Source organism: Ptychodera flava, chromosome 6, assembly GCF_041260155.1.
Source record: "Ptychodera flava strain L36383 chromosome 6, AS_Pfla_20210202, whole genome shotgun sequence".
Classification (NCBI taxonomy): domain Eukaryota; kingdom Metazoa; phylum Hemichordata; class Enteropneusta; family Ptychoderidae; genus Ptychodera; species Ptychodera flava.
This window is the reverse complement of record NC_091933.1, coordinates 12,055,242-12,081,780: the sequence shown is the minus strand read 5'-3', so window position 1 is coordinate 12,081,780 and position 26,539 is coordinate 12,055,242. Positions and strand designations below refer to the sequence as shown.

General features: G+C 38.8%; 2 protein-coding genes across 2 annotated transcripts; both read left to right on the top strand.

The window, feature by feature from the left end:
• The first annotated feature begins 1,502 nt into the window (after nt 1-1,502).
• Nucleotides 1,503-8,769, top strand: LOC139134846 (uridine phosphorylase 1-like). The gene is made up of 7 exons (XM_070701908.1): nt 1,503-1,943; nt 2,654-2,729; nt 5,349-5,516; nt 6,441-6,626; nt 7,105-7,243; nt 7,757-7,906; nt 8,117-8,769. Exons 1-7 carry the CDS (start codon nt 1,933-1,935, stop codon nt 8,266-8,268), a joined length of 882 nt encoding a protein of 293 aa, XP_070558009.1. The 5' UTR covers nt 1,503-1,932; the 3' UTR covers nt 8,269-8,769.
• A 5,381-nt stretch (nt 8,770-14,150) lies between these two features.
• LOC139135998 (uridine phosphorylase 1-like) lies at nt 14,151-18,770 on the top strand. The gene is made up of 6 exons (XM_070703818.1): nt 14,151-14,183; nt 15,084-15,251; nt 15,879-16,064; nt 16,387-16,525; nt 16,962-17,108; nt 17,906-18,770. Exons 1-6 carry the CDS (start codon nt 14,151-14,153, stop codon nt 18,052-18,054), a joined length of 822 nt encoding a protein of 273 aa, XP_070559919.1. The 3' UTR covers nt 18,055-18,770.
• The last annotated feature ends 7,769 nt before the right edge of the window (nt 18,771-26,539 follow it).

Sequence of the window (26,539 nt, the reverse complement as noted above, 5' to 3'; positions counted from 1 at the left end):
CCAACCACGGCAACCTGTATATATTTGTTTGTATGAAGGCATTTCTTAACAAGTTTCTATCTGCAGTGTGTGACACTAGATCTAGAAACCATGGAAATGTCATTTAAAAATCACTCAATGCTTCGATCTTCGTGATGGGGAACGGTGTAAGGGCAGTGATTGCACTTTACATTATTGTACGCATCATGCACCCAGACAATTTCTGCTGAAAAGGGTCAGCATGTGAAAGAGTCGTTGTTGGGGTTGTTGTCGAATAAACAGGTTATTTCCAGCTGTTGTGCGTGGTGTGGTCCTCAAGTCTTACACAAGCCTGTAAGAAGATGTAAACGTTTCGAAAATAGACAATATATCCGCACTGTTGCCTTTCAGGTTTGGGGCGTTTTATAAACATTTGAGAGTTTCACTTCTCAATTCAACGTTACCTCTAAACTAGCGTACGTAATCTCAGAGTCAAAACAAATGCACTCAGAGCACGACCTTTGCTTCATGGGTGTCGGTTCGGCGCAAAGAGCCTCGTGTACGACATATGACCCCGCGTGCAATCGTTGAACGGAAACAGAGCCATGAGTGTCATATTAGTACTGGCATCGATCCCCTAGGCAAACAATTGTGAGATCTAGACGCGGTTTTGGATCACCAAATACCGTAAAACTCCAAGTAATCGGTTAATTTAGATAATGAAATTTTTATAAATTCGGATTCTGAAGTGAACGTGAGATAAAATTCGACTTGATAATTTTTAACGTTTCTTAATGGTTTCACAGACAAATTTTGACACGAAACTAATTGACCAAGTTCATAGGATACATTCACAGCGTTTCCAGGTTTCATTAGATATAAAATACATATCTTGTTTCGTTTTGATATCAACCAGAAGCCTAATTAGCAAAAATACCCAAGATTAGGTGTACGAATCGGTATATTAATCGAAAGTTTATACTCAGACTGAAAGAAATTCACTAGCGCTCTTTTTAAAACTTGTTGATCGCAGGTAACTGTCCTGACAATATAAAAGTCACCTCAGACCCTTGTCGACATGATTCAGGCGACTTGGTTGAAGAGAGGCTTCGTTGACTATAGCTATACGTCGCTTCCGAAGAATGGAAGCTGGCAACATGCCATATTCAACACAGAACAAGTCTTACTCGTTCGATATTTCTTTCGCTTTTCAGGTAGAAATCGGGTAGTCAGTACAGAGCATCGATAGCACACGGCAGGTCGCTAAAGTGAGCAGTTTTGAATGTGCACTCCAAGTTCCATGCATGTATACAAGAAAAAAAAACTATTAACCAACAAAAAATGGTAAAGAATGGTAATTAAAGAACCGTGTGCATGTATACACCGAGTATCAACAGCAGAGAGACTAGCGTACGGAAGTTATTTTCGCCTTTGGAATCCGACCAATAGTCTGAATCAGACCACGGGTTGTAATTATGACCTTTTGTGGGTTCATCTCTGGTCATTGGTCGCTCCGAGTTGTGTGTACACAATGTTACCATGGGAACAAAGCAAGGTGATTTGGGACCGGTAGGAAGTTGCCTGGATATGTTATAAATATTATATCTCTAGGTTTACAATCTTTTAATTTCGTGTAACGCTTCCATGACATGGAAAAAATTTTTGTTGGCAACTGTCCACGTAGATCTGTGACGGCACTACAGCGATCGCTGATTGGCGATTGCCTAGCTCGCAGGGTGTAACAGAGGGTCGCCGGCGGCCTGAAAGTCTAATCAGAAATTCTGCTCAGTCACTTGGTTCACGAAGAGTCGACGGGCAAACGCCAGACCAATTATAGAATCGAATTAATGCGAATTATTGCCCTCGAAGGTATCTAGATATTGACCCCGACATTTGACGAAGAAGTCTCAGGTCAAGTACTGACACTTGCTAGCACGCCTTTCTGAGGTACAGCTGACAGGAAAGGAAACAAAAATGGCTAAAAGGTAATTTTTACATATTAACACAATGCCGCTGTAAGCGCAACCTGGACACTGGGCTCAACAGACATTCGATTGTTAGAACATAAGGGCTAGATGCCATGCACTTGTTCATGTACAAATCGGATCTGTGTTATATTTTATGAACTATGTATGCTCTGAATTAATGGAACAGTGCCCTCTTCTATATACAGTGGCTATTCGAGAAAAGGTTTTGGCAATATGTACGTCTGGTAAATTTTAAAACCAAATTTAGTGATATATTTTCAATCAGTAACGCTTTTCTTTCGAAACAATTAGTTAGTGCACATAAAAAATTTGTTTATGAAAGTTCGGCAATGGTGTAACGGTGGCTAACAAATTGAAAACTTCAAGTTGATTACTTTTCTCCAAGGGAGTCGCCTTTAAGGTATATTTCAATTGAGTAGTTCAGTCATTGACACGGCCCCTTTGAACCGGGAATTTTCGTCGAGGTGAAAATATGAGAACTCATGGCAATTTAAATGTCTGAATTGTGTCAGCTAATACTTAACGGGACAGGCCAAACGTTGGCTATGCGAGGATGTTGGAAGAGAATCACATTTTTACAAAGTAGACGTCCATTCTTTTGCCTACATTGTTGTTGTTGTTGTTGTTGTTGTTGTTGTTGTTGTTGTTGTTGTTGCTATTGTTTTTGCATCTGTAAGCTACTTAATTCTTCCTTTTAATCTGCCAAGCCTGGAGAAAGACTTCCTATATCATTTGGGTTGGTCGACTGACGATGATCTAAAGGGAACATTTGGGGATTTGAAGGTAAGTGAAACAGTTTAATCTAAATCAAAACTGATGTGAGAGACTTAGAAACTTGGTCCAATGTTAGGAAAATGCACGTTAATGAGAGTCTCTTCGTTACACTCTGCAAAACCTTAGAATACGCGTTTCGACGACAGCAGGACACAGCTGTGAAAACCCGTTTAACTTTAATAATTGTATTCTGAAATCACTCACTACACATGCGTGCACAGGCGAATACCGGGACACCGTCAAAGGATTGACCCATTATAAATGGACAACGGGTCCCCAGACTGAACCCGGTGGACAGAACTTTTCAGCAGAATTCAACCGTGACTGGCGACATGCCAAGTGAACGCCATTCTCCCTTTTTCCTTTCGGTTTTAGAGCAGACGCCCCTCCGACTGTCAAAAAATTCCATACGTCAAGTAACTGAACCACCAAAGCGCTTAGAATAAACTCTCCAATCTATAAAAATTAAAATGTGAAGTTCAAGATGGGTAGAGTACTGTGTTGAGTTTAAAATTCTCAACTGTGAAGATTCAAGAACACCCTCTCCGTCATATGCTCCGAGTCGTCTTCCATGAACTTGGCAATGACTGTAATCGCATTGTCACCTTGTTAGACATGTAAACGTTGATTGTAGGAACCGAAAGCTGTTTTTACTCGCCAATATACTAATGTTGTTGAGCCGATAATGAAAAAAAAAGACAGTAAAAGCAACTGCAAGTCAGACATCGCATGAAAAATAAAATGAAACTACAAAAATCACACCAGATATGAACCAAATACACCTGCGAACTGATGTTGCTTGAATATAAAAATATGTATCACTGCCTGAGAAAATTAAACTGACTTGGACAGGCCACATCAAGTCACAGAGACGCACCGGGCCTTCCAGTCAACCGAACACTATGATTGCATCGGATCTGAACAACAAGTATACGGTCACGTTCACCTCAAAGATATCACAATAAACTGAACCTTGGTCTATGACATGCTGTATCGTGAACGTATTATCTGCATGCTACAGCCATCTACTAGCCTAAGGCTCCAAAAAAATGGAACGGTCGATACCCTTGCAAGGACACTGTCAGAAAAGTAGGTGTGCCTTCATTTCGGATCGATAAAGTTCTTCTACTTTAATTATATCCCATAATAAATACCTTATTGTATTTGCACGAAGTATTTCTACATAACATACTGGTATTCGGCAAATGCAACGTTGTTTATTGTAAGACTTAGATGTATGTGGGCGTGTGTACATGAATATATACATACATGCATACATACATACATACATACATACATATATATATATATATATATATATATATATATATATATATATATATATATATATATATATATATATATATATATATATATATATATATATATATATATATACATATATGTATGTATATATATATACATATATATACAATAAATATGAGAATTCGAACACATCAAGTATGTTTGGTACCTATTACTCGAAACTGCCTCACCTCTTCAGTAATATACAAAGCCACTGTCACCACAAACAACGATCAGAAACACTACATTGGACTCACGGACTCAACCTTCAAACAAAGATACACGTATCACAAGTATACATTCAAAACACCCAAGCACAGAAATAGCACAGAACTATCAAAATTCATATGGAAACTCAAAGACAACAACGGAAACTACGATATCAAATGGTCAATCATCGACAGAGCTCCCCCCTATTCAAATAAAACCAAACGCTGCAACCTTTGCATAACAGAAAAACTCCATATAATTTATTCAGACAGCAAATCAACCCTCAACAAACGATCAGAATTCCTCTCAAAATGCAGACACCGCAGCAAATTCCTCCTCATTAATAACTGACCTACCATTGGCCGCATCCGCTTATTTGAATATGCATACTCACCTGCAACACAATATAAACAGTCCCATTCCCGCCATATCCTCACTCCTGATGATTGCTTAGCGCATGAAACAGCCTGTAGAGTGACAACTACAAGTTCCTAGATTCTCAGTATATATATATATATATATATATATATATATATATATATATATATATATATATATATATTATATATTGATGATTTTCTGCTGTCTTTGTTGTAATATTGATTTGTTTAATTTGTTCAAATATCGAAAGCATGTTGAAACACCTACATGTATTATTTAGCTTGCCAATACAGAGTCTGTATAAGTGTAGAGTGCCCTGTTATCGTTTATATTTGAACAGAATTTACATGTCATTGTCAAATAAAGACGGCAAAATGGTAATTTTTTGATGATTTTTCTACTGTCTTTGTTTAAATATTGATTTTCTTTGTCCAAATATCTAAAGCATGTTGAAACACCTAGTATTTAGCTTGCAAACACAGAGTCTGTACCTGTAGCATGCCCTTACATTTTAATTTAAGTCCGGACCAGAATTTACTAGTCAACCAAAACTGGAACGATGAAGTCTACGCATGTACAGGATGAGTTGAGAAGCTGAGTGCATGCCATATGGAGTAGAATAGGAAAATGTTGCAGGCAGTAAAACAAAAAACCGTGAAAAAGATTATCAAAAGTTACAGCAACTGGAATTTCAAGACCTGATTTTCTGGGTTTTTTTTATATCCAAAACAGTTTGTTTGCACAGGTGGCAGTACCACACGGATGGAAAAGTTTGCCAAGTACATTCTGGGAGTATTATCCGCCAGTGGCCTTCAACTTGATCTTCCGACATCAGTGAAGAATCTTTGTAGATCTGATCGATATGTGATGTACAAAGTTGGTCCGGTTTTATCAATAAATGTATGTTTAATCTTTAGCTAATATTCTCTCTATATTTAAATCCCGTTTTACTGTACATTTTTGCATTTTTCTTTCAAAAAAACATGATATCCAATCTTCGGAGAGATGTTTTGAATTCCCTTTCGGGATCATAATTGTCTTTGAAAATGTTCTATTTCAATCCACGGTGATGGATTTAGTCGATTAAATCATTGGGGTACGAAGGGTTACTCCCATGAATAAATTCAGGCCTTTACACCCATACATATTTGGGGAGGCCATATGCATGTTTGATTCGCGACTCGAAAAATAGTTAGCTGTTAAAATCTACGTTGGTAACTAATGTTTGAAAGACGCTCTCTGGTCATATTTCGGTAACCATTTTAGATGCTATGTTTCACTTGGTTATAAACCCACCATCTTATCGAAATCAAAAATGCAAAAAAGATACAGTTTACGAGGCGTTGTAGAATCATGATCTCTTCTCAAATTGAAGAATCGAAGTCTATCACATGCGTCTTGATTGCATTTAGTTAGTTTGTAAATTACAAATTTCCCGTGCTTTCTCCATTTTTGCCACGGCTTTTTTACTTTTGATTAAGTCATTATTTTGACTCTTTAAATACACAGATCCAAGTGACATTAAAAACCGCCTCGTAAATCTAAGTATTCCCTGTTGACAAGTCTCTATGAAGAAGGTAGTTTATACCACGGACAAACACGTCCTAACTTGAACCGATAATGCCAGAGAATGCAAGAGAATTCAAGTGAATTTATCGTACACGCAGGTATTAAGTGTCTATAGTGTCAATTGGCAGTGCCCACTGTTTCCTAAACAACACGTCAATTTACGGAAAGAGTGATATTAGCAGACAGTAAAACTGTCAAACCTTGCATTCTGAAATTAATTAATGAACCTGGTGATATGCACACATTTATCCACAGCATGGAATGGGAATGCCCTCAACGTCAATTATGTTAAATGAGGTCATCAAACTGTTAAGGTATGCTGGTTGTACAGACGTGGTCTTCATCCGTCTTGGTACAAGCGGCGGTGTCGGCGTTGAACCGGGTACCGTTGTCATCACTGAGAAAGCTGTGAATTATGAATTCAAACCAGTCTATCAATTGGTAAGGACATTCATATGAAGTGTTGAATCCAATTACAACACTCTGCAGTTTTAATTTGTTTCTTGATTAAATTCCCCCGAAACCGTTAATATCCTTACGCTTCCTTGTTTTTAATCCTGTAACTGTTGAAACATCTATAGTGTGTAAGACCTAATGCATTTGGAACAATGAGAAGCGTTCAGTTATTATAGACAGACTTTGAATAAAAAAGGCATATGCAGCTGATCATGACGAAATTTTAGTACCACCACGTGACCATACCACCAAAGTAGCCACTGTAGTTTCATGTAAATTAATCTATGCTGTTTTGGTAAAAGTGTGCTCAACCATTAACAAATCACTTCAAGATCCATGGAAAGTTTGAGTCTGGTTACATATCAACAGGCAGCCAGGGCAGTTCTGTTTATCATTGACTATATATTGCCATTGTGAACTGGTGATGTAAATCGTTAACTTTTTTCCTATCATTTCCATGCAGCCGGTTCTTGGTCAGCTGAAATCCTGGGATGCCACGCTGAGTACTGCCGTGGCAAATGAAATCAAGGAACAACATGACTCCAAAGACGGCTACGATGCTGTCCTTGGTAACACCATGGGAACCGATGACTTTTACGAAGGCAATGAAAGTTTTCTTTTAAATGGTTATACCTTTTCCAATGATTAAATATAATCCTTTTAAATAATAAAACATCTCTTTTCCAAATCTCAGTAAAATATTTTTACATTTTTCATTAGTTCATAACAGTTATCTTAATATAAACTTAAATGCTGTTGAATTAAGGAGTTCATCCAACTATAAGTAGCAAGCAGAGAGAGTAGCAATCCGATCAGCAATATGATCATATTCATGTTTGTGCAATTTTTGGTACTAAATATAAATTCATTTTATTGTCTTCATCACAAGTTTTCGATTTTTACGATCTCTGCAAAAATTCACTTGATACGCCTCCGTACACTGCAGGAATTGCTATGCCGGTGTCGCAAACCATGAAACGTTTTAGAGTGGGAGCGATCGGGACAACGAAGCTGAAATCTTGAGAATTCGAATCAACGATATGAATTTTTTTTCTCTTAAGAATTCGAATCAACGATATGAATTTTTAACTGTTTTATTATTGTGTTTATAACAGGCCAGGGTCGCCTGGACGGTGCTCTGTGCGATTATTACACTGAGCAAGATAAGATGGATTATCTTCAAAGTGCTCATGAGAGTGGAGTGAGAAACATAGAAATGGAAGGAAACTGTCTTGCTTCCATGGTCAGCAGGGCGAATTTCGAAGGTTAGGCAAACGATCGTTTACGTTGTGTTACTGTGATTCGAACCCGGAGACAAATATGATACTAGGCTAGCATAATTGAGGGCGGAATATGACGTTTAATTTGACGCACATATGCTTCAGACTGCGTAGTTTCAGCATCACATAGCATTCCGACAGAGTAGAGGGAGTGAAGCTTTCACAAATCTTCGATTTTGTTTCTTATCTCAACAGCTGCCATCGTTTGTGTGGCACTTCTGAACAGACTACACGGCGATCAGGTCACCACTCCAAAGGAGACCCTGGAAGCCTGGGAAGAGCGCCCCCAACAGCTAGTGGCGCGCTATATCGTGAAGAAACTTAAGGAGCGGCAGGACAACCAGTAAAGTCGTCCATACCTTCAGCGCAATGGTTGACGTGCAAAGTGTAGAATGCATGCAGAGAGGCAGGTTAATCAGTCTCTGCTGAAATTTGGTCATGATCACTGCACCTTGGCAACCTTTGGATTGTCCCTAGCTGCTAACACTAAGAGTAATGTTTAAGACACAGGACTCGTAATGTGACTTTGGTGAATGTGATCAATGTAATTTTGTATATCAATGCAGTTTTGTATATGATCTGAGTAACAAATGTATATAGTTTACTTCCAAATATATGTAATGTAAATACAAAGATGTTGACGAAGAACAAAGAGGGCTTAATTAAACACAAAATTTATTGTAGTCTAAGTACGCTTTTAGAAAAATATTTGTGTCTCGGTCTTTTTTCACTATTATAATGTCTTTTCTATAACGATACTCATTTGCAGTAGTACATTATTGAAAGTGATTGTTAGATTGTATCAGCTTCAATAAAACAAAAGTACAATCATTTAGCAATAATGAAAAGCTTGTACTGACTTTTCGTTTTGTTCGGTTGCTCGTTACTTTCACAAACAATAACAGACAGTGTAAACCTACAACTTTTGGAACCGATCATGAAAAACGGTTATATTTTATTCATTTGCGTTGCATTTTTAGCTGGCCCTATTGCATTGACTTTGACATGTTGCTGAATCGTGTCCAGGAGCTAAGTACTGTAGACCGAAACCATGACTTGAACAGTAGAAGCGAGAGGCGAGGCAAAGACCGACGAAATATGAGCATCAGACCAGTCATGTTTATTCCAAGGATTTGACTTGCTCCAACTCCATGGGTATATAACTATCAAAACAGCGTAAATTGTAGGAATAAACTTCAGCAGACTGTCCCTCTAGTGGTAAGCTGATGCGTACGGATTGATGGGTGAAGCGATGAGACCACGGGCCAGCCAGTAACTACTGCCGAGAAAAGGCAACTTGAAGAGCGATTGTGGAGCCAGTCTAACCAAGTATAGACTTTGATCATTCTTTAATACACTTTCACAGCGTGTAATGAGGTTCTTTGTCTAAGAAATGTGCTTTGTAAACACTCAGCTGATCCTCTGTCGATGTGACCTTGTCTTCGGTCGATGTATACCTGTTCCGAAAGGATGGTCATTAGAAACTTGCAATATATATAGATATAACACCACTCATAATAATAGGCGGTCCCTGATAGGCTGGAAGTTGGTAAATTGCAAATAACGTTATGAATATACATACACAGTCTGTTGTCACGAGATTGTCGTGGTTTGCCGACGAGAAAGGTCGAGATGACTTAAAGTCACCTTAGGCTGGTCCATTGTCTGAGTCAAGGGACAAACGTGAACGTAGCAATAACCAAGTCCACACCTTGTTGCGCTTGCTGGCAACCTGGACAAGACATCGTCGTTGATCCTACCAGTAACTCACCTCGATTTGTTCTAACGTGCTTCAGTGGAGTGAAAATGACCCAGTCTAAAAGGTAACGTTGCGTTCTGCTGACCATATGAAACCACGAAGCTGTAATTGAAGGTCAACGTGACCTCGTGGGATACTGTTGAGAAAGCGGCCGGAACCAGAATCATGCTTAGACTGAACTACCTCGAAATTATACATTTTTATTTTTTCTGGTGCTTCGTCATATTGTGACTACTTGCAAATCAAAAGCTTTATTTTTACATTCGCTACATTCATTGCTTTTTTTTTACTTTTTCACGTTAGAGTCTGCATTGGTGCGACTTGGACAAAGATACTGCAGACAGTTTTTTTAGTTAATAAGTGCCCATTAGCTGCGAGGGAGAATTGCGCACAGGCGCTTGAACAGGTTATTAGTGCATCAGCGATATTCCCTCAGTGCTTTTAGAGTCACCTTGTTTGGCTCCTCTTGAAAGACTGATTATTGGCCGATGTGAAGTTTTCGTTCAGTTTTATTTGTTAAATTCGTTCTTCGGATTCGGATATACGATAGATTTAGCCGGCAGCGTGTGTCTTTTACATTTGTCGCATCGCTAGCTTTAAAGCCGCCACACCTGTGGATTGTAAAGACAGTAAAGAACACCATCTGATGCGTTGGTACGGTCATACATGTTTGACACTTTGGGTGTGGCTGAATCGTTTTAGAAAAATAATGTGAAATGGTCTCTTCATCGTTACTTTCCCGCTGATAGAATTCATCGAATCAAATGCAACTTAACTTCATTTTTTCTCTCATGCGAGTAGGTTTTTATATGATGAGCCACGACAGCTTGTGTTTTAGTCTTGGCACGTTGTACTTATTCAATCGAACACTTCACTAATTGCTGTAAAAAAGATGTTTTTGAAGCACTGGTTGCGATTTTTTAGCAATAGATAAAACTATAGGCCCCAATACACATCAAACAAACAAACTTAACGTCCATTGCTTGTGTGATGTGACTATTCTCTTGGTTCAAACTTTGTCCGACATCATTTGTTCTGGTCTCTGAAGTGCCACTCGTGTTTTATTCCTACTCAAAATGGTCTCTTGACGGTTGATATAAATTTCTCATAATGGTTTGCTGGAGTTTAAACCGTAATCCGGAACCACTTTTTGCGGTTTTACAATGATAAAATCCATTTCGGACGGCAATATCGCGTTTAGACTGATTCTAATCGTGGCAGTATACTCGAGCTAATTTTGCAGCTGCGCTAGAGAACAAACAAGATTTCCAAGGCGAACTTGTTGTTTACACAAAGACATTAAAAACATAGAAGAAAAAAAACGAAACAGAAGAACAAAAAAGAATTATAATGAGGTAAATAACAACATAAACAAAACTCAAGTTTAGCACGCACACTGAAAAGTGAATTATTATCTATTACAGAGGAGCTGCAGGACGAAATTTACATTCTCTATCATAGTATTAAATTTTCCTTATTTTTCCCTTCTTGATAGCAACGGACAAACTTCATCTACCAAACTACACATTGTAGTAGAGCTGTCTTTTAAACTACACAAAGACAAAATGAAAATCCTAACTGTCTTAAGAGAAGCACTATAAAGTGTTACTCTCGTGTAGACCATAGACAGTAGACCAAGCGTGAGACTCCCAAACCGCTGGCGAAGGAGGCGCTGTGATGATTGCTGTTTCAGAGAATCTCTGACTATGCCATACCCCATAGGTTATTGCATAATTTGCAGATTTGTACACTGAGATAGTTTAGACGACACTAGTTGTTACACTTTCGAAATAAAAAATTAGTCTGAACATGCAACCCGCCTTGTTTACGTGGGCCTCATATTTGAACGAGAACGCAAGACGTCGTCGCAGTGTCGCCTTGCATTCACCGATCTTATGCTCGTACTTCGAAACACGGACTACTTAAATCAAGATCGTATGATCTTGGCTCCATTTTTTCAAATGTCGATCATCCCCTCTCAATTTTGAAAGTTCACTTTATTTCTTATTCCTCATGCATCATTGAAAAGAGTGTACAGCTCCCCAGACCATGACATACGAGACTTATGCGCGGTGACCTAAATACAATGCTCAAGCCCCGATATAGAATACCTTTGTTTTTTGTTCTGTCTCATCAAGTTTTGCCCCAAACCACAGTTCTCCACAGTCGTTATCCTTTTGAGCAAGAATGCTTTTACGTTGTCGACCATTTTGTGTGGGTACGCGCGCGCATCCGCGCGCGTATGTGTCTGCCTGATTCTGTTTATCTGTTTGAGAGTCTGTGTCTGTGTCTGTCTGTGTATCAGTATATCTGTTTATCTGTCTGTGTCTGTCTTTCTGTCTGAAAGTCTGTGTTCAATTGTTGTCACTGTAAATGCTTCCATCGCTTCAAAGCACGTCAGAGCTCGCCAAAAATCGAAGTGAAGGCAAAATACTCACACAGAGACGTGATGTGGTCGGATCTCCCTTCCTTACATATCTACGAAAACATTCAAACAAACTATTCTCAGGTCATATTATACCATTCTCTGATTGAGCTGATCTTATCTGATGACAATAGTAGATGCCCTTTTAGGCTAGAGCACTGTCACAGGTAGCAGAACACTTTATGTAAACTATCCTTTATGTAACTTGATCTAGCCTTTTGATACGGTGGCCGGAGATGTAAAACAGGTGGGCTGGAGAAACAACGAATATGTCTTGTTTCACATCCCAATGCACGCGAAAAAGCTTCGATGTTGGACGCTAGTGTTTTTGTATAGTTTTGCTCACAAACAGCTGAAAGAAAATTTACACTATTTTCTCTCACATGTAGTCAAGAACAAAACAAGGAGCCACAATTTTTTTACCATGGAAATAAATTAAATCTCAGACTGATATTTACCAATATTCGAAATACAAGAAGAGAGAGAGAGAGAGAGAGAGAGAGAGAGAGAGAGAGAGAGAGAGAGAGAGAGAGAGAGAGAGAGAGAGAGAGAGAGATGCTAAGAATTGTGGCACTATAGTCACCTTACACACATGGAACACCTGACTGACAATGACCCTCGTAGAATCAAGCATGAAAGTTTGCTTTCATTGCGTTCATGTTGATAGAAGATAATTAAGGCCTTGGGCCGTTGAACATTCATAGATGAACCCGTAACGTATATAGCGTGTCACTTTTATGATTTTCTTTCACTTGATAGACCAACCTAAACGGTCCAGGTTCACTTACTTGTTTGTCAAAGTTGGCGATACACGTTCATGTCGCGTGTTTTATCTCTTGTGACTCTGCGCAGAGTAGCTAGCTGTGTCATACATCTTTGGCCTGAAAAAATACAGCAAAGCAAAACGAACGCAAGCCCGAAATCGCACTAGTATAGGCATGCTAACTATCTTAGGGCAGACTTCTTTCTTCCAACAAATATTTTTATTAAGGTAGTATGTTCCTCGACAGTGAAAGACTTAAACTTTGCTCGAACTTTCCTTGAGGAATCTTTCAACCATTCTCTTTCAAAATCAATGATAAAAATCGGGGTCACCGTGCAAATTTTGGCTCTAGAGAAACAAATAACCCAAGATTTACTGATATTTGAAATTAAAAATGGCCGCCACCCCTGTGTCAACTTTAAGGAGAAAAATAATTTTTTTCGAATTTCGAAAAACTAAGCCAAGGAAAAGTTTTCCTACACCAAGAGCTTTTAAAATGAACACCCACAAGTGGTATATCAGAAGAGAATTAAAAGTTTGAGTCAAACTATCTCTCCCCGAGATGCGTTCTTCCTTAAATGTTTTTGGCTCATCTCTGATTGACTATTTTCATATTTTCTTGACAAGTGCGAAAGACGTCCTCTATCATTTGGGTTGGAACACCGACGATGATCTGACGGGAACATTTGGGGATTTGAAGGTGGGTATATTCATTATTTCAATGAAATATGGACAAAAGCGCCCATCAAATGGTTAATCAGCGATTAGCGTCCACAAACTTGTTTCACTCACTTCGTATTTCCCGGTTGTTCGCTAACTTTAAACACCTCAAAACCTAAGACGTATTTGCCCTCGTTATTTTTGTATCTAATGCTTGACTAACACGTTAAACTTAAAATGGTTGTTTCACTGGTTTGACAGTTGGGTGGAGATGTTGTCTGTTGCTTAACGCTGTTTTTTGTAAATATTTTTGTAAATCTTTTCGCAGCTGAAAAATTGGATTCTTTGATTTTGCGATGTGCTCGTTTGCATATTTTAGTTTCGCGTGGCGTTTGTCAATTTTGCATCGTTCTCACTGCTTGAGTCTCTTTCACTGCCAAGGGCAGTTATAGTCGTGTTGTTTATGACTTTCCGTTCTCGATAATTGAGTCGATAGCGAGTCATACTCATGGTCTCATGTTTGTTCGTCAAAATGAGATATAGTCAGCATTCCAACCTTTTCGGCTATTTCTTGTGTTGTTGTTTCAAAACTTTGGTAGAACATCTCGGTTTTCAAGCAACCATGCGGGATACTTCGCTTCGCAGCACTTCAAGGGTAAACGTATTCATTCTCTCCTGGATAACGCCGCGTAGAATGCACACAGACAGTGCCGACCTAGGAAAGTGATGACCGACTAAACATTGCATGGAAACCTAAACCCTTCTGATGAGTGATTACACTCCCCCCCTTCTCTTTCATCTCTACAAACAATGGTGCTATAGAGAAAATGATAATTTCCTTGAACTTTGTTAGGCTATTGTAAGGAGTTCCAACATTTTTCTTTAGACTTTTCGCTAGAATCTTACTTTGATAAATTTACTGTACAAATTTTGGGATTAGAGAAACAAATCACCCAAAATTTACCAATGCTTGAAATTCACAACGTTCGATACACCTTTATATTTCCGATTTGCACAAAAGCGAGTCAATGAGGAAACTTCATATACTCCACAGGTTTTCAAAATGAATACACACATCCAACAGACCGGAGAAGTATAATTGTAAAATTTTAGAATAAGACTGAATTCTACCTTAAAATCTGCGAAGTTAGGATAGAATTCTATGATTTACTTCTAATCAGTTTCTGGTGGCGCCGTATGAACCAACTTTTGTGGTTTGGGAACCACAGTCGATAATTATCGTCGCTCTTGACATTCAATGAAGTTGAAGTAAAATTGGACTGTTGAACTTATCAAGACAGAATATGATAAGTGTCTTACACAGTGTGCTAGAGTCTTCTATAAGCTTATAGCTTGCTGACAATACCTGCCCACAGAAAGGTCCTTCACGGTTGTGTCGAGATTGACACGTAAAATGCAAATAGAGGGCGCTGCATTCACACGACAGATACCTATTTTGTACGACGGTACGTATGATATGGAACGAGTATACACGTACCCAGATTGAAAGTTAACAGAAATAGTTGATTTCTTTATAACATTTCCTTTTAAATAGTTTGTCTGTACCGGTGGCAGCACCACACGGATGGAAAACTTTGCCAAGTTCGTGTTGAAGGAACTATCCGCAAGTGGCCTTCAACTTGATCTTCCCACGGCAGTGGAGAATCTTTGCAGAACTGACCGATATGTGATGTACAAAGTTGGTCCAGTGTTATCAGTAAACGTAAGCCGAATATCGTAAATGTCTCTCCCTCAACTAACTATCTCTTCTCATTACTTATTGTTCTGCCCTTTTGCTGTGTTGACTTTCGAGATTATTTTAAAGTATACTTGCTTCCTACAATTTTTCTGAGTTCTTAAATAGAATCGACACACCGTATTCATATTTGGACAATAGTAACAAGCGCGACTTGAACATCGAAGTCATACGGCTCGTTGAACAATAGGCAAAGGGGCAGAGCGACGAACATAGTCAGTTTGCGATTATATGTCCCAAAATTATTCAAGAAAAATTTTAAATAGAGAGACAGACAAACAAACAGACAGACAGACAGACAGACAGACAGACACTGTACATTTCACTGTGTGTGCTCCTCTGATTTTGGGATTTTCTTGACTTTCTTTCACTAGCATCTTCTCCATACCCCCAGAAAATATTGCTCACAGCTCATTCGCATCAGGAATTATTTAAAAAACTAATGTTACATATACCTTGTGACAACTTTGCTCCGTCGAAAAGATAACATCTGACCAAAAGAACTGAGTAAAGGCCGATACAAATTGTACCATAGTTTTTATTCATTACGGACAATTAGACCACACATTCCCCTTGATTTCTTTTTTGCAATAGCACGGAATTGGAATGCCGTCATTGTCTACGGTGCTGAACGAGGTCATCAAACTGCTGAGATATGCTGGTTGCACTGACGTGGTTTTCATCCGTCTCGGTACAAGCGGCGGTGTCGGCGTTGAACCGGGCACTGTTGTCATCGCTGACGAAGCGGTGAATCATGAATTCCGACCAGTCTATCAGCTGGTAAGGGCAGTTCTGTAATGTATTAACAAAACATCTCGGCTCTAGGAGACTTCGACTTAATGTCCTACCTATAGTGATTTGTTTAAAACATTACATTCACTTGTTGAATGATGATATATATCTTTGATGCAAGCTATATCTAATTATTAAGAGTTCGCGTCGGTATACTTGTCATAACCGAGGACATACTAGGTATAAAATGTTAAACACCAAAAGAATAACCTAGTTTTGGGAAATTCTTACCGTGAACATGTTCAATGTCCTTACTAACGGTACAAGTGATGTAATCTTGGACCTGGTCTGTCTTCCCTTCACCTTTCAGCCAGTTGTTGGACAACTGAGATCCTGGCCGACCCCTCTGAGTGGAGAAGTCGTGGAGGGACTCAAAAGCTGCTGTCTCCCCGAAGACGGCTATGATGTTGTCATCAACAAAACCATGGCAACTGATGACTTTTATGAAGGTAATGAAGTTTTTGATAATTACTCTTTTTATATCAATGCAACAGACTGCCCTAATACCTTGTGCTTTCCCAGATGCGTGATTCGTGTTCGCAACAATTGTAGGAAACAATTGATTTTGACGAAAATTTTGCACATCGACTATACCTCTTTAAAATCAAAGCATTCATAACCCTCTTCGAATCATCGAGTCAATACGCGCAACTGGGTAAAAATGGATCTGTACTAGGGCTAATTATGTACTTCCTACGATTCCCGCCACAACTTCCATAAAAGGGGTGCCCTATCTAGCAACTATTTATGTCTATGGTTGAAGTAGAACATGTTAGTGAAAATAGCTATTGTGCTCGGCGATAAATATGCGACAAATATGTACCTATTTTAAACCTGAACTTGTTCTTCTTCTTTATTTCTATTATTCTTAATTACTATAAACAGGACAGGCACGTCTGGATGGTGCGTTCTGCGATTACACGGAGGAAGACAAGCTGGCTTATCTGAAAGAAGCGTACGACAATGGTGTGAGAAATATCGATAAGGAGGCAACCTGCCTCGCTGCCATGGTCAACAGAGCCAACTTCAAAGGTAAGAACTGACAGACAGCTGTATAAACAGGAGTACATTGGCGTTGACGTTGAGAAGTAAATTGAGAGAGAGAGAGAGAGGGAGACAGACAGACAGACAGACAGACAGACAGACAGACAGACAGACAGACAGACAGACAGACGGACAGACAGAATGGCAGAGACAGAGACAGAGACACAGAGACAGAGACCGGGACACAGAGACACAGAGACAGAGAGAGACAGGGAGAGACAGGGAGAGAGACACAGAAAGACAGCAGGGAGACATAATTTGGAAGCAAGCTATCGGCACACTATGGCAGTCGGGACATATCAAAGTAAACATTGCAATGTAATCGTATTCAGTACGGAAACTTACCAAATTATGATGTTCAATTGACGAAATATTTTACAGAAAACAACTGGAAGTTTAAACAGCTAGCGTTCTCTCATCTTGGCAGATTTTAGTGACTACCCACATTATAAAACACAAAATGGGCACCAAAAAAGACACCCACTTCTGTAAAGTTCAGAGCACAAATAATCCTTTACTGTATTGATGTGAAAAAGTCTATTAGTAGATTATTTGTTGCACACACAGCCATTAACGGACAACAGATTATGACGGCGGCGGCGGCGACGACGACAACAACAGCAACGACAACAACAACGACAACAACAACAACAACAATAATAATAATAATAATAATATCAATAATAGTAATTAATAATGGGTAAAATAGACAATTTATCAACAAAAAAATTCTTAGACTGTCAGCACAAATAAATGCTCATCGACTGTGTTTGCAACTTCAACAGCTGGCGTGGCTTGTGTTGCACTCTTAAACAGACTGGAAGGTGATGATTACACTGCTTCGCCTGAGACGTCACGCATTTGGGAGCAAAGACCACCGGTGCTGGTGGTACGCTACATCTTGAAGAGACTGCGAGAGATGCAAGGGCAGTAGATAACGCACAGCCAACACATCACGCATCGCATGGATGCAGGAATTACGCAAATCGCTGGAGGAGTCCGTCATTACTCAAGAAAATATAATTTTCAGTAGAAGCAATCATATATCTTTGCATTGATGTAGAATTATCCATATATGATATAAGTGAGCGAGCCTCGGGACAAATGTAGCGAAGAATTGAAAAATTACACATTTTAATCTAGTCTTTTCATAAACATATGGTCGCAACCTCTACGGGATGTAAACTGCCATAATGTGAAGTTAAAAAACGTGAACAGATATAAAAACTCAAGTTTTCAGAATAAAGCGCCGATGATTAAACCAACAGATGACCAAATATTGGTTTCAAAATAATGTTAAGATATATCACATAGGGCTTTTGTAATGTTACAGAAGATCTCAGCCGATGGCGTCTTTTACCTTTGTTGCTATCTCATCCAAAAAACTATTTTAAAACTGTATTCGTACTGCGCTTGTTAGAATAATATTTTACTGTAAGACTCCCCAGCGTATGCAGTGTGTAGTCGTTATTAACCCCGGCCCGGGGGTCATTCAAAATGTAACCACCTAGACCTTTGGAGAAGAATCTGATAAATTTGAAAGGTCGCATTTATTATTTTAAATTTGTTGCTAATATCGTGATATTAAAGTTGAAATACTAAAAGGTTTAGTATACAGTTGACAATGCACCAGTAATTAATTTGTACGAATTTCAGAAGATCTTAATAAATTTCGAAAACAGCCTCTCGTGGTGTGTCCGAATTTATCATGCCCTTCACTTACGCACTTGAATATCCTTTTGCTGAAAAAAATAAGAATACATGCAAGTTTCCCACGTACAGTCTTATGTCATGCGCATAGACTGGTAGTAGTTTTGAAAAAATGAATGACACTGTTATGAAGCATAATCAGAATAAATCACCCATGTCGTTTATGTTTGTTGTTTTTTTCTGCAGTTTACATTACTTGCGTTAACTGTATAAGGGAGGTAAAATACAATTTTCTATTTTCCAAGCGTAAGCCGGTGTAGATGAACTTAAGTTACGTCATGAGTTTCAAAATGAGTCCCCACAGGTTGTAGACCAAAAATGTATCGTAAAACTTTAAGTCTGAGGGTCCGGATATCTGTGCCCAGGGAGTGTTCTATTACAATAAACAATGCTCCATTATCTCAATTGCTGTTTAACTTCAACTTCTGAGACCCTTTTCGGTGAAGATGATGACCTGCCTACCCCAAAAGGAAAAGTCTACCCTACAATAGTAATACGAAGAAGGAGCACGGTTCAATGTCAACTCGTTAGAGGGCGCGCTAGTATCCAGCACGATGCCTTGATCAGATCGGGTTCACAGACAAGAACCATATAAATAAGATAGTCCCTTTTCATGTGTGATAATGACTTGAAAAAACAAAGAAATAAACTTTCAATTTTTGGTAGATTTAGTGTAAATCTTCTCAGTGTGGTGAGGGAATGAAATAAAAATAGTGATTATTCGAAGGTATCTTTGGGGACATGGATAGAATTGAAGTGCACTAAACAAGAATTTACTTGCGTCCCCTGTGATCACGAGCGTGCATCGCATGTTAATTGGCGTCGTTCTGCATCAAGGTAGCTACAAAAAGGTCTGAAAATCTACATCTAATGTTAGGTTCTGCTTATTCAAATGATAATGGAGACATCCGAAGGACGGAATCAGATATCCAAGTTGTGTCAGGCCTTTCGAAGCATTTGTTGTTACAAACCAGATTGCACTATGTCGTATGAGCATATTATAATTTGTTTTAAGATTACTCCTTAACAGAGCAAGTTCGGTATCGTCAGACGGTTGATAATAATAGTTCTCGTGAATATATTAGGAATATCCCCTGCAAAACAAACGGATCGACTTTCATACACCGTCGTTTGACGGGGCATCATCCTACAAGAGATCTCAATGAGAATCAAAAAATGATTTTACTTATATCACTTATGAAATTTCTTTCCAGTGATTGAAAATTAGAACGATAATCGAAACCAAATGATATTTCTTGAAAATAGTTGTGTATCGTTCTAGCGAAAACACGGCATTTCGAGTTCACATGCAGGGCGCGCTGCACGCGTGATATTCGTGAAAAAACAACAACAACAAGTATGCTCTGTCACAGATGCAGGTCGACCCCGCTTATGCACGGAGCGTTTTCAAGGTGACACTTATTACCTGATCACCAATCAATCATTGTGATAATAATATTCATACCAGTACAATGTGTTATTTTTTTAAAAGGACAGCGAAATGGGAATAACTTAGAGAGTTCTTTGAAGCTGTTAAACAATGCCGAAAATTGCGACACTTTCTGACATACTTTCCTGTTTTCATCCGTTATTTTTCTGACGCAACTCGTTTTCAGTCAACATTGGGATTCAAATCAAATTCAAAACTTTATTTAATGCTGTGTCAGCAGAAGAAATAAAGAGGTGGCCGGTCATGCACATAGATTACACCATCAAAACCTAAGAAGTCTGACCCTATAAGATAGCACAAGCCTCGAAACGGAAAAACCTAAACTTTTGCTCAAACTCTTCTCGGGAAACTTTCGACCACTCTCTTTCAAAATCAAGATTAAAAACCAAGGGTCGCCGTGCAAATTTTGGTACTAGAGAGAAAAATTACCAAAGAATTACGGATATTTGAAATTCAAAGTAGCTGCCATCCCTGTGTTAGAAACTCTATTGGGAATTCGGAAAATAAAATGTTCGATTTTCATTAAAAATTATGCAGGTGAAAACTTAATGACTCAGTTAGATTAAAAATTCACCCACAAGAGTGACAGACCAAAAGTATATTGTAAAAGTTTGAGAGTACGAACATCTGTGCCCGAGGCGCCTTCTATCTTTTTAAGACTCAAAAATCGTGTGTCTTCTCTGGGATTTCACGACGATGAACCGTAAGTGGAAAGGGTATCACGTGTATCGGTTTAAAGAGATAAAAAATCAGTTCAAGCAAAAATAGCATAGTGTCAGTAACTCCTAGTCAAACACATTACAGCGATCATGGGTCGACGGCCGTAGCAGTGGTGCGTAAAAGTTTGGTTATAATGACAGAACCACTTCAAGTTCTTAGAGCGACGGATGGATCGGATAGATGGATTGATGGATTTAAGGTAGTATGCGCCTCGAAAGTGAAAGACTTAAACTTTTGCTCAAACTTTCCATAAGGAATCTTTCAACCATTCTCTTTCAAAATCAATAATAAAAATCGGGGCCACCGTGCAAATTTTGGTACTAGAAAAACAAATTACCCTAAATTTACGATTTTTGAAATTCAAAATGGCCGCCACCCTTGTGTTAAGTCTATGGAGAAAGATAATTTTCGAATTTCGAAAAGCTAAGACGGTGAAAAGTTTTCCAACTTTAAAATGAACCCCCACAACAGGTATATCAGAAAAGAATTATAAAATTTTGAGAGTCCGAATATCTGTCCCAGAGGGGCGTTCTACCTTAACAAAGGTATCAATTTCCCGGGTTGGTCTGATACATGAGTTGTTTCTTTCTAATTTTAGGATTTTGTTTTGTTTTTGTAAATAAAGATCGTCTCAAGGTCGCTTGAGAGCGTGCCAGTGAAATTCATGTAGCGAACAATCTAAGTGCCTGTTTTGAGGTTAATCAGTTTCACGATATTCTGCGCCGAGCAATGCATTGCCCGCCCTGGTGAATTCGTACATGTAGACACGCAAGACGGCGACAGCTCTGTGAAACTACGATAGTTTTGTCTCCACTACTATATACGTCCATGGTTTTACAGACTAGAAACGCCAACTGGCAAACAGTAACAGCCGTCGGCGATTGTAACCCTAGATGGAAAAAGCTCAGTGAGCATGGAAAGACGATATGGGCCGTTGTGTTCAGGCCCCATAACTAAGGGAGCCGTCATTATTTACGGCCTGAGGGCGGAGGAATTTCATCGGAAACTCTGAAATTTCGAGGCCCCCCTCCCCCAGCCAACCATGGTGAATTTGAGTAACCCCTGTCTAACACAGAAATTTTGACTGAATCCCCTCTACTCTAGAAAGGTTAAATATCAATACACAGTTTTGTAAAATTTACAAAAATACAGAATTAGTAAAGACATACTTAATCTTGTGTACCCTGCTAGATTATCATCGGTTATCACGGGACTGTTCAAAAAGGTGAAACCAACGAAATGAAATTCAAAGTAACATCAAAATGTAGATATAAAAGCTCACGCTATAACCAGTATCCAACCATACAGTGGATGAGTATCATGACGGGGTTTTCACTATAGATATCTGACAGCCTGAGGGCAGAAGTTGAAAGACTTAGTACAGGGGAGAACACGTGAGAGGCTGAGGGGTAAAGTGTCAATCTGAGAGGTGTTTCAATTTATTTTTGCATCAAAAATATTGATTACCCCCCCTCCATCTTGTCTACACATTTTGAGCATCCTCCCGTCGGTTTCAAGTTTTTGAGTGACACCCCCTTCAGATTCCTCCGGCCCCCCAGGCCCGTAAATAATGACGGTTCCCTAACAGGCATGCTAGCATGAACACTGAAAATGCACTGTCGCATTCGTTCACTCATCCATCTTTGCAGGTACGCTTGTTTACCGTTATACCCATCATAATGGTGATGACTGCGCTTATGAACTTTAATTGTGTCGACATTGACACTACGGTAACCGTGCCGTCCTGGCAACACGTTGAGCACATATTCAGTCATATACAGTAGTATTGCCACAGGGAACAAGAATGCGTCAGGTTATTATGATGACAGCACTCAGACTTGATATCACTTCTGGAACTGGCATATCAACTACGTACATGTACGTGCAATTTTAGTTAAAGAGAGCAAGCGCAGTGTATCTAAAAGCAGCCTTTCATATCCACTTTTATGCCATAAACAAGCCAATAAACGTTTGGTTCGCTAATGCAATACCTGCGGCTCCGCAGTGATGTTTACACTCTCCGCGCTCTCCGCTCTGAAAAACAAGAACTGCTCTGTATTGAACGCTGACCTGAGTTCTTTCACCCCGACACAAACACGTAAACAGCGTAGGTGCAATTAAACAAACCAGAAATACAAGCGTGTTTACTCAGTATCCAAACAGCGAGGACTGACCCGCAACACCACTATTCACACATTTATGATCTAGTGCAAGTAGTTTTACATTCATAAAACCAATATTCATAACGCGTAACGACGAGCATGGGCGCAGTTGTACTGATAACTCCCTCTTAAAAAATCTACAATAAAAATCAGGGGTCAAAATTTTGTGATGGCTGAAAACGAATTACCCCAAACACCCGAACTTGAAGTCCAAAATACGCAACATTCCTAACTTTAATAATTTGAAAAATTGGAGTTTTCAATGCTATGAAAATTAGATGGCCAAACCTTGGTACTTTCCGAAGACTTCAAATTGAATACACACAAGAAGCTGAACGGTAAAGTATTACTGTAAATAAAAAATTTTGATCCCGAGCCGCATTCCATCATCTTCGATAGATGCACTTCGTTTGTTTATTGATTTCTCTAAATCAATGCGTCCACAATTGGATTTTTATGCATTGAATGAAAGTAGAATGCAACAAAGTGCAAAACTAAAACAACTTAAACTAGAATATATATATATATATATATATATATATATATATATATATATATATATATATATATATATATATATACATATATATATACATATATATATATATATATATATATATATATATATATATATATATATATATATATATATATATATATATATATATAATATTTGAGAACATAACAGAGTGAGTCGATACAAAGGAACATCACAAAGAGGACAATAAAACCATGATTGGAACTACTAATGTAGTAATGTTGGACTTAATTAGCAAATTTAAGCTCATGTCTACTTTTCTTTTTCTTTTCTTTTTTTTTTCATTTCACTTGTTTTTGTGGGTAATTTGTAATATAATGTTGTAACTTTCAGCGATAGGGCGCCTAACACTTTTGATAAACTCGAACAATTAAAAGATCAAATTCTTCCAAATTAGTTCCAATCGTGTTCAAATAAGTTACAAGCAAAGTGGGATAAAAGAATAAAAGGTCGATTAATTTTTAAAGGTATTTGCAATAACAGATGTATGATATCTGAAGAAAAGTGTCGGTGACGTAGAGGAATGTGGTGTTCACTTTGAGTGTTGTGGAGATAAAGAGATGAAATTTTGACGACAAGGTTGGAAAAGTATGCCGGGACTTTGTTCTGAATGCAGAACATTTGAAAAACAGCAGTCCTGTGGTCATGGCTTTCATGAATGATTTGCCAGTTAAGTGAAAGCATCGCCCGAGACACGTGACCAGCTTTCTTCCGCCCTTAATGAATAAAGTTAACCATACGTCGTACATCGGTACCTGAATATTCCTCCTAGTAGGATGGAGAATTTTTATATAACTTATGCAACTAATATATGCCAGCTGTACTTCAAGTCGTAATCATGCTATTCCAGGAAGAATTTAATGTAGCAGCAAGCATCTCCAGGAAAACATTAATAACATAATGTTCAAGCTTAGAAACGCGATTTCGGTATAGATTACACCATTACGACGAGGACTGTGAATAATTCAGTGTTAGCTTAATGGCAGAAAGTATTTATCAGAGTGGTATCATAGCTTTTCAGAGGAATAACAAGTCGTAGAGAGCTGACAAATTTAAAAGGTAATGTTAGTGGTTTATTACATGATTCACTTTGTTATGAAGCTGAATGTTTTTATTCGATGTTACTTTCGCAAATTGTGAATGATTCACTGTTATGACCCTTCGAAGAACTTGAAGTAGATATTTCGCTTATTATTTCCCGTGCTTCTAACTTTCGCTTTTGATCAAAGTCACATCAAGGCCAGACTCAGTTGACTTGACCTTTAAAGAACAAAAGACATGCATGTTTAATAAGAGTACGATTGACTACTTAAGCAATAAAGCACACCAAGCGATGGTATACCACGAGATTTTGACCAGTTCACGACATATATGCACGAGTGCATATATGTCGTGATCAAAATCGAGTGGTATACCATCGCTGGGTGTGATTCATTGCTATTATACATCTACCATCGAGAACAATAGAATTTAGCGTGCGCTAAAAAAACGCCCGTTCCGTAACACATACGGTTTCAAGGCGCCCCATCCACTACGGCTGTATCTGCGCGTTCACTATTGAACGGTTTCAAGGGACTCATTGGCCGAGTGCCAGAACATGTCTCGCGCGCGCTCTGTACGTACGTGTGTAGTGCACACACACACTATCCAGATCTTGCAGAAGCGCGTCCGAGATAGCGCACACTCGCGCTCTCAATCGGAAGAAAAATTGTTGACATTGCACGAAAACGGCCACTACTCTGACAATTTGATGCCCCGATCAGGAATGTAAGATGTATAATAATAAGGTTATTACGAAAATACCGCAAAGGATGCACTCGGACATTGTCGCCGCGCATCGCCCTCCGCTTCGCGTCGGGCGATACGCTGTGCCAATGTCGTCGTGCATCCTTTGCGGTATTTTCGTAATAAGCTCATATTATATCATAACTGTATATTGAAATTCTGCCGTGGAACGTCATCAACGTCACCAATCAGATCGCTGTATTTGGGCCATCAATATACTGGTATGATATAATTTGCAATATCAAGCTGCAAATGTTCACCTTCAACTTTCGTCAGAGTCTCAACTTCCCGGCCAGATTTCCTTTCACTTTAATCGCAATAGCAAAATTGTCGCTCTCAACAAACGACATTTTGCGGAACAACCTTTTTTGTGGTTGGTACCACTGTCATGTCATAAATCCCTTGGACCCGTCCATAACAGTCTTAAAACGTATAAATATCTCATAACGGCCGTGTCAATGCACCCGTTTCAAATCAAATCTTTCATGATCTAAAGTTCTTTAGCAACAGCAGGCCATACGGTATTATAATTTACCATTGACGAAGTCAGCTGTTTTTTAGAGATTTATATTTATAGCCGATGGCCTTGCATGGGCGTATTCTGTGTCTCACGGTCAAGACCACAGACAATATCTGAACCTGTAGTCTATTGTAACGTGAAGCATAGGCGATTCCCACCATTCAGCATGTGTATATAAACAGAACATGAGTGATAATTCATACCACTCAAAGTCATAAACAACTTTTGGAGAACGGTTGGCATCCTGCTGACAGCTCTTGACGGTCAATGTACTTTCTTCAAATAGATTTTTACGCCAGGTGTCAGGTGGGAGATAACAATCGACGACACATAGTGATGATGACTGATTGCTTGCCAGAAAAAACAAGTTCAATGTCCTGCCAATTTCAGTATAAGATTATCCCCTCTCCGTCTAACACTGGGATATATTGGTATGAACAAGCCCCTTCTTCGACGCAGGCGCACGGCTGATTTTAAAATCACTTGTCTGTAATTTTAAATTTTGTCTGAATTTTAATTAACGTGAATTTATTA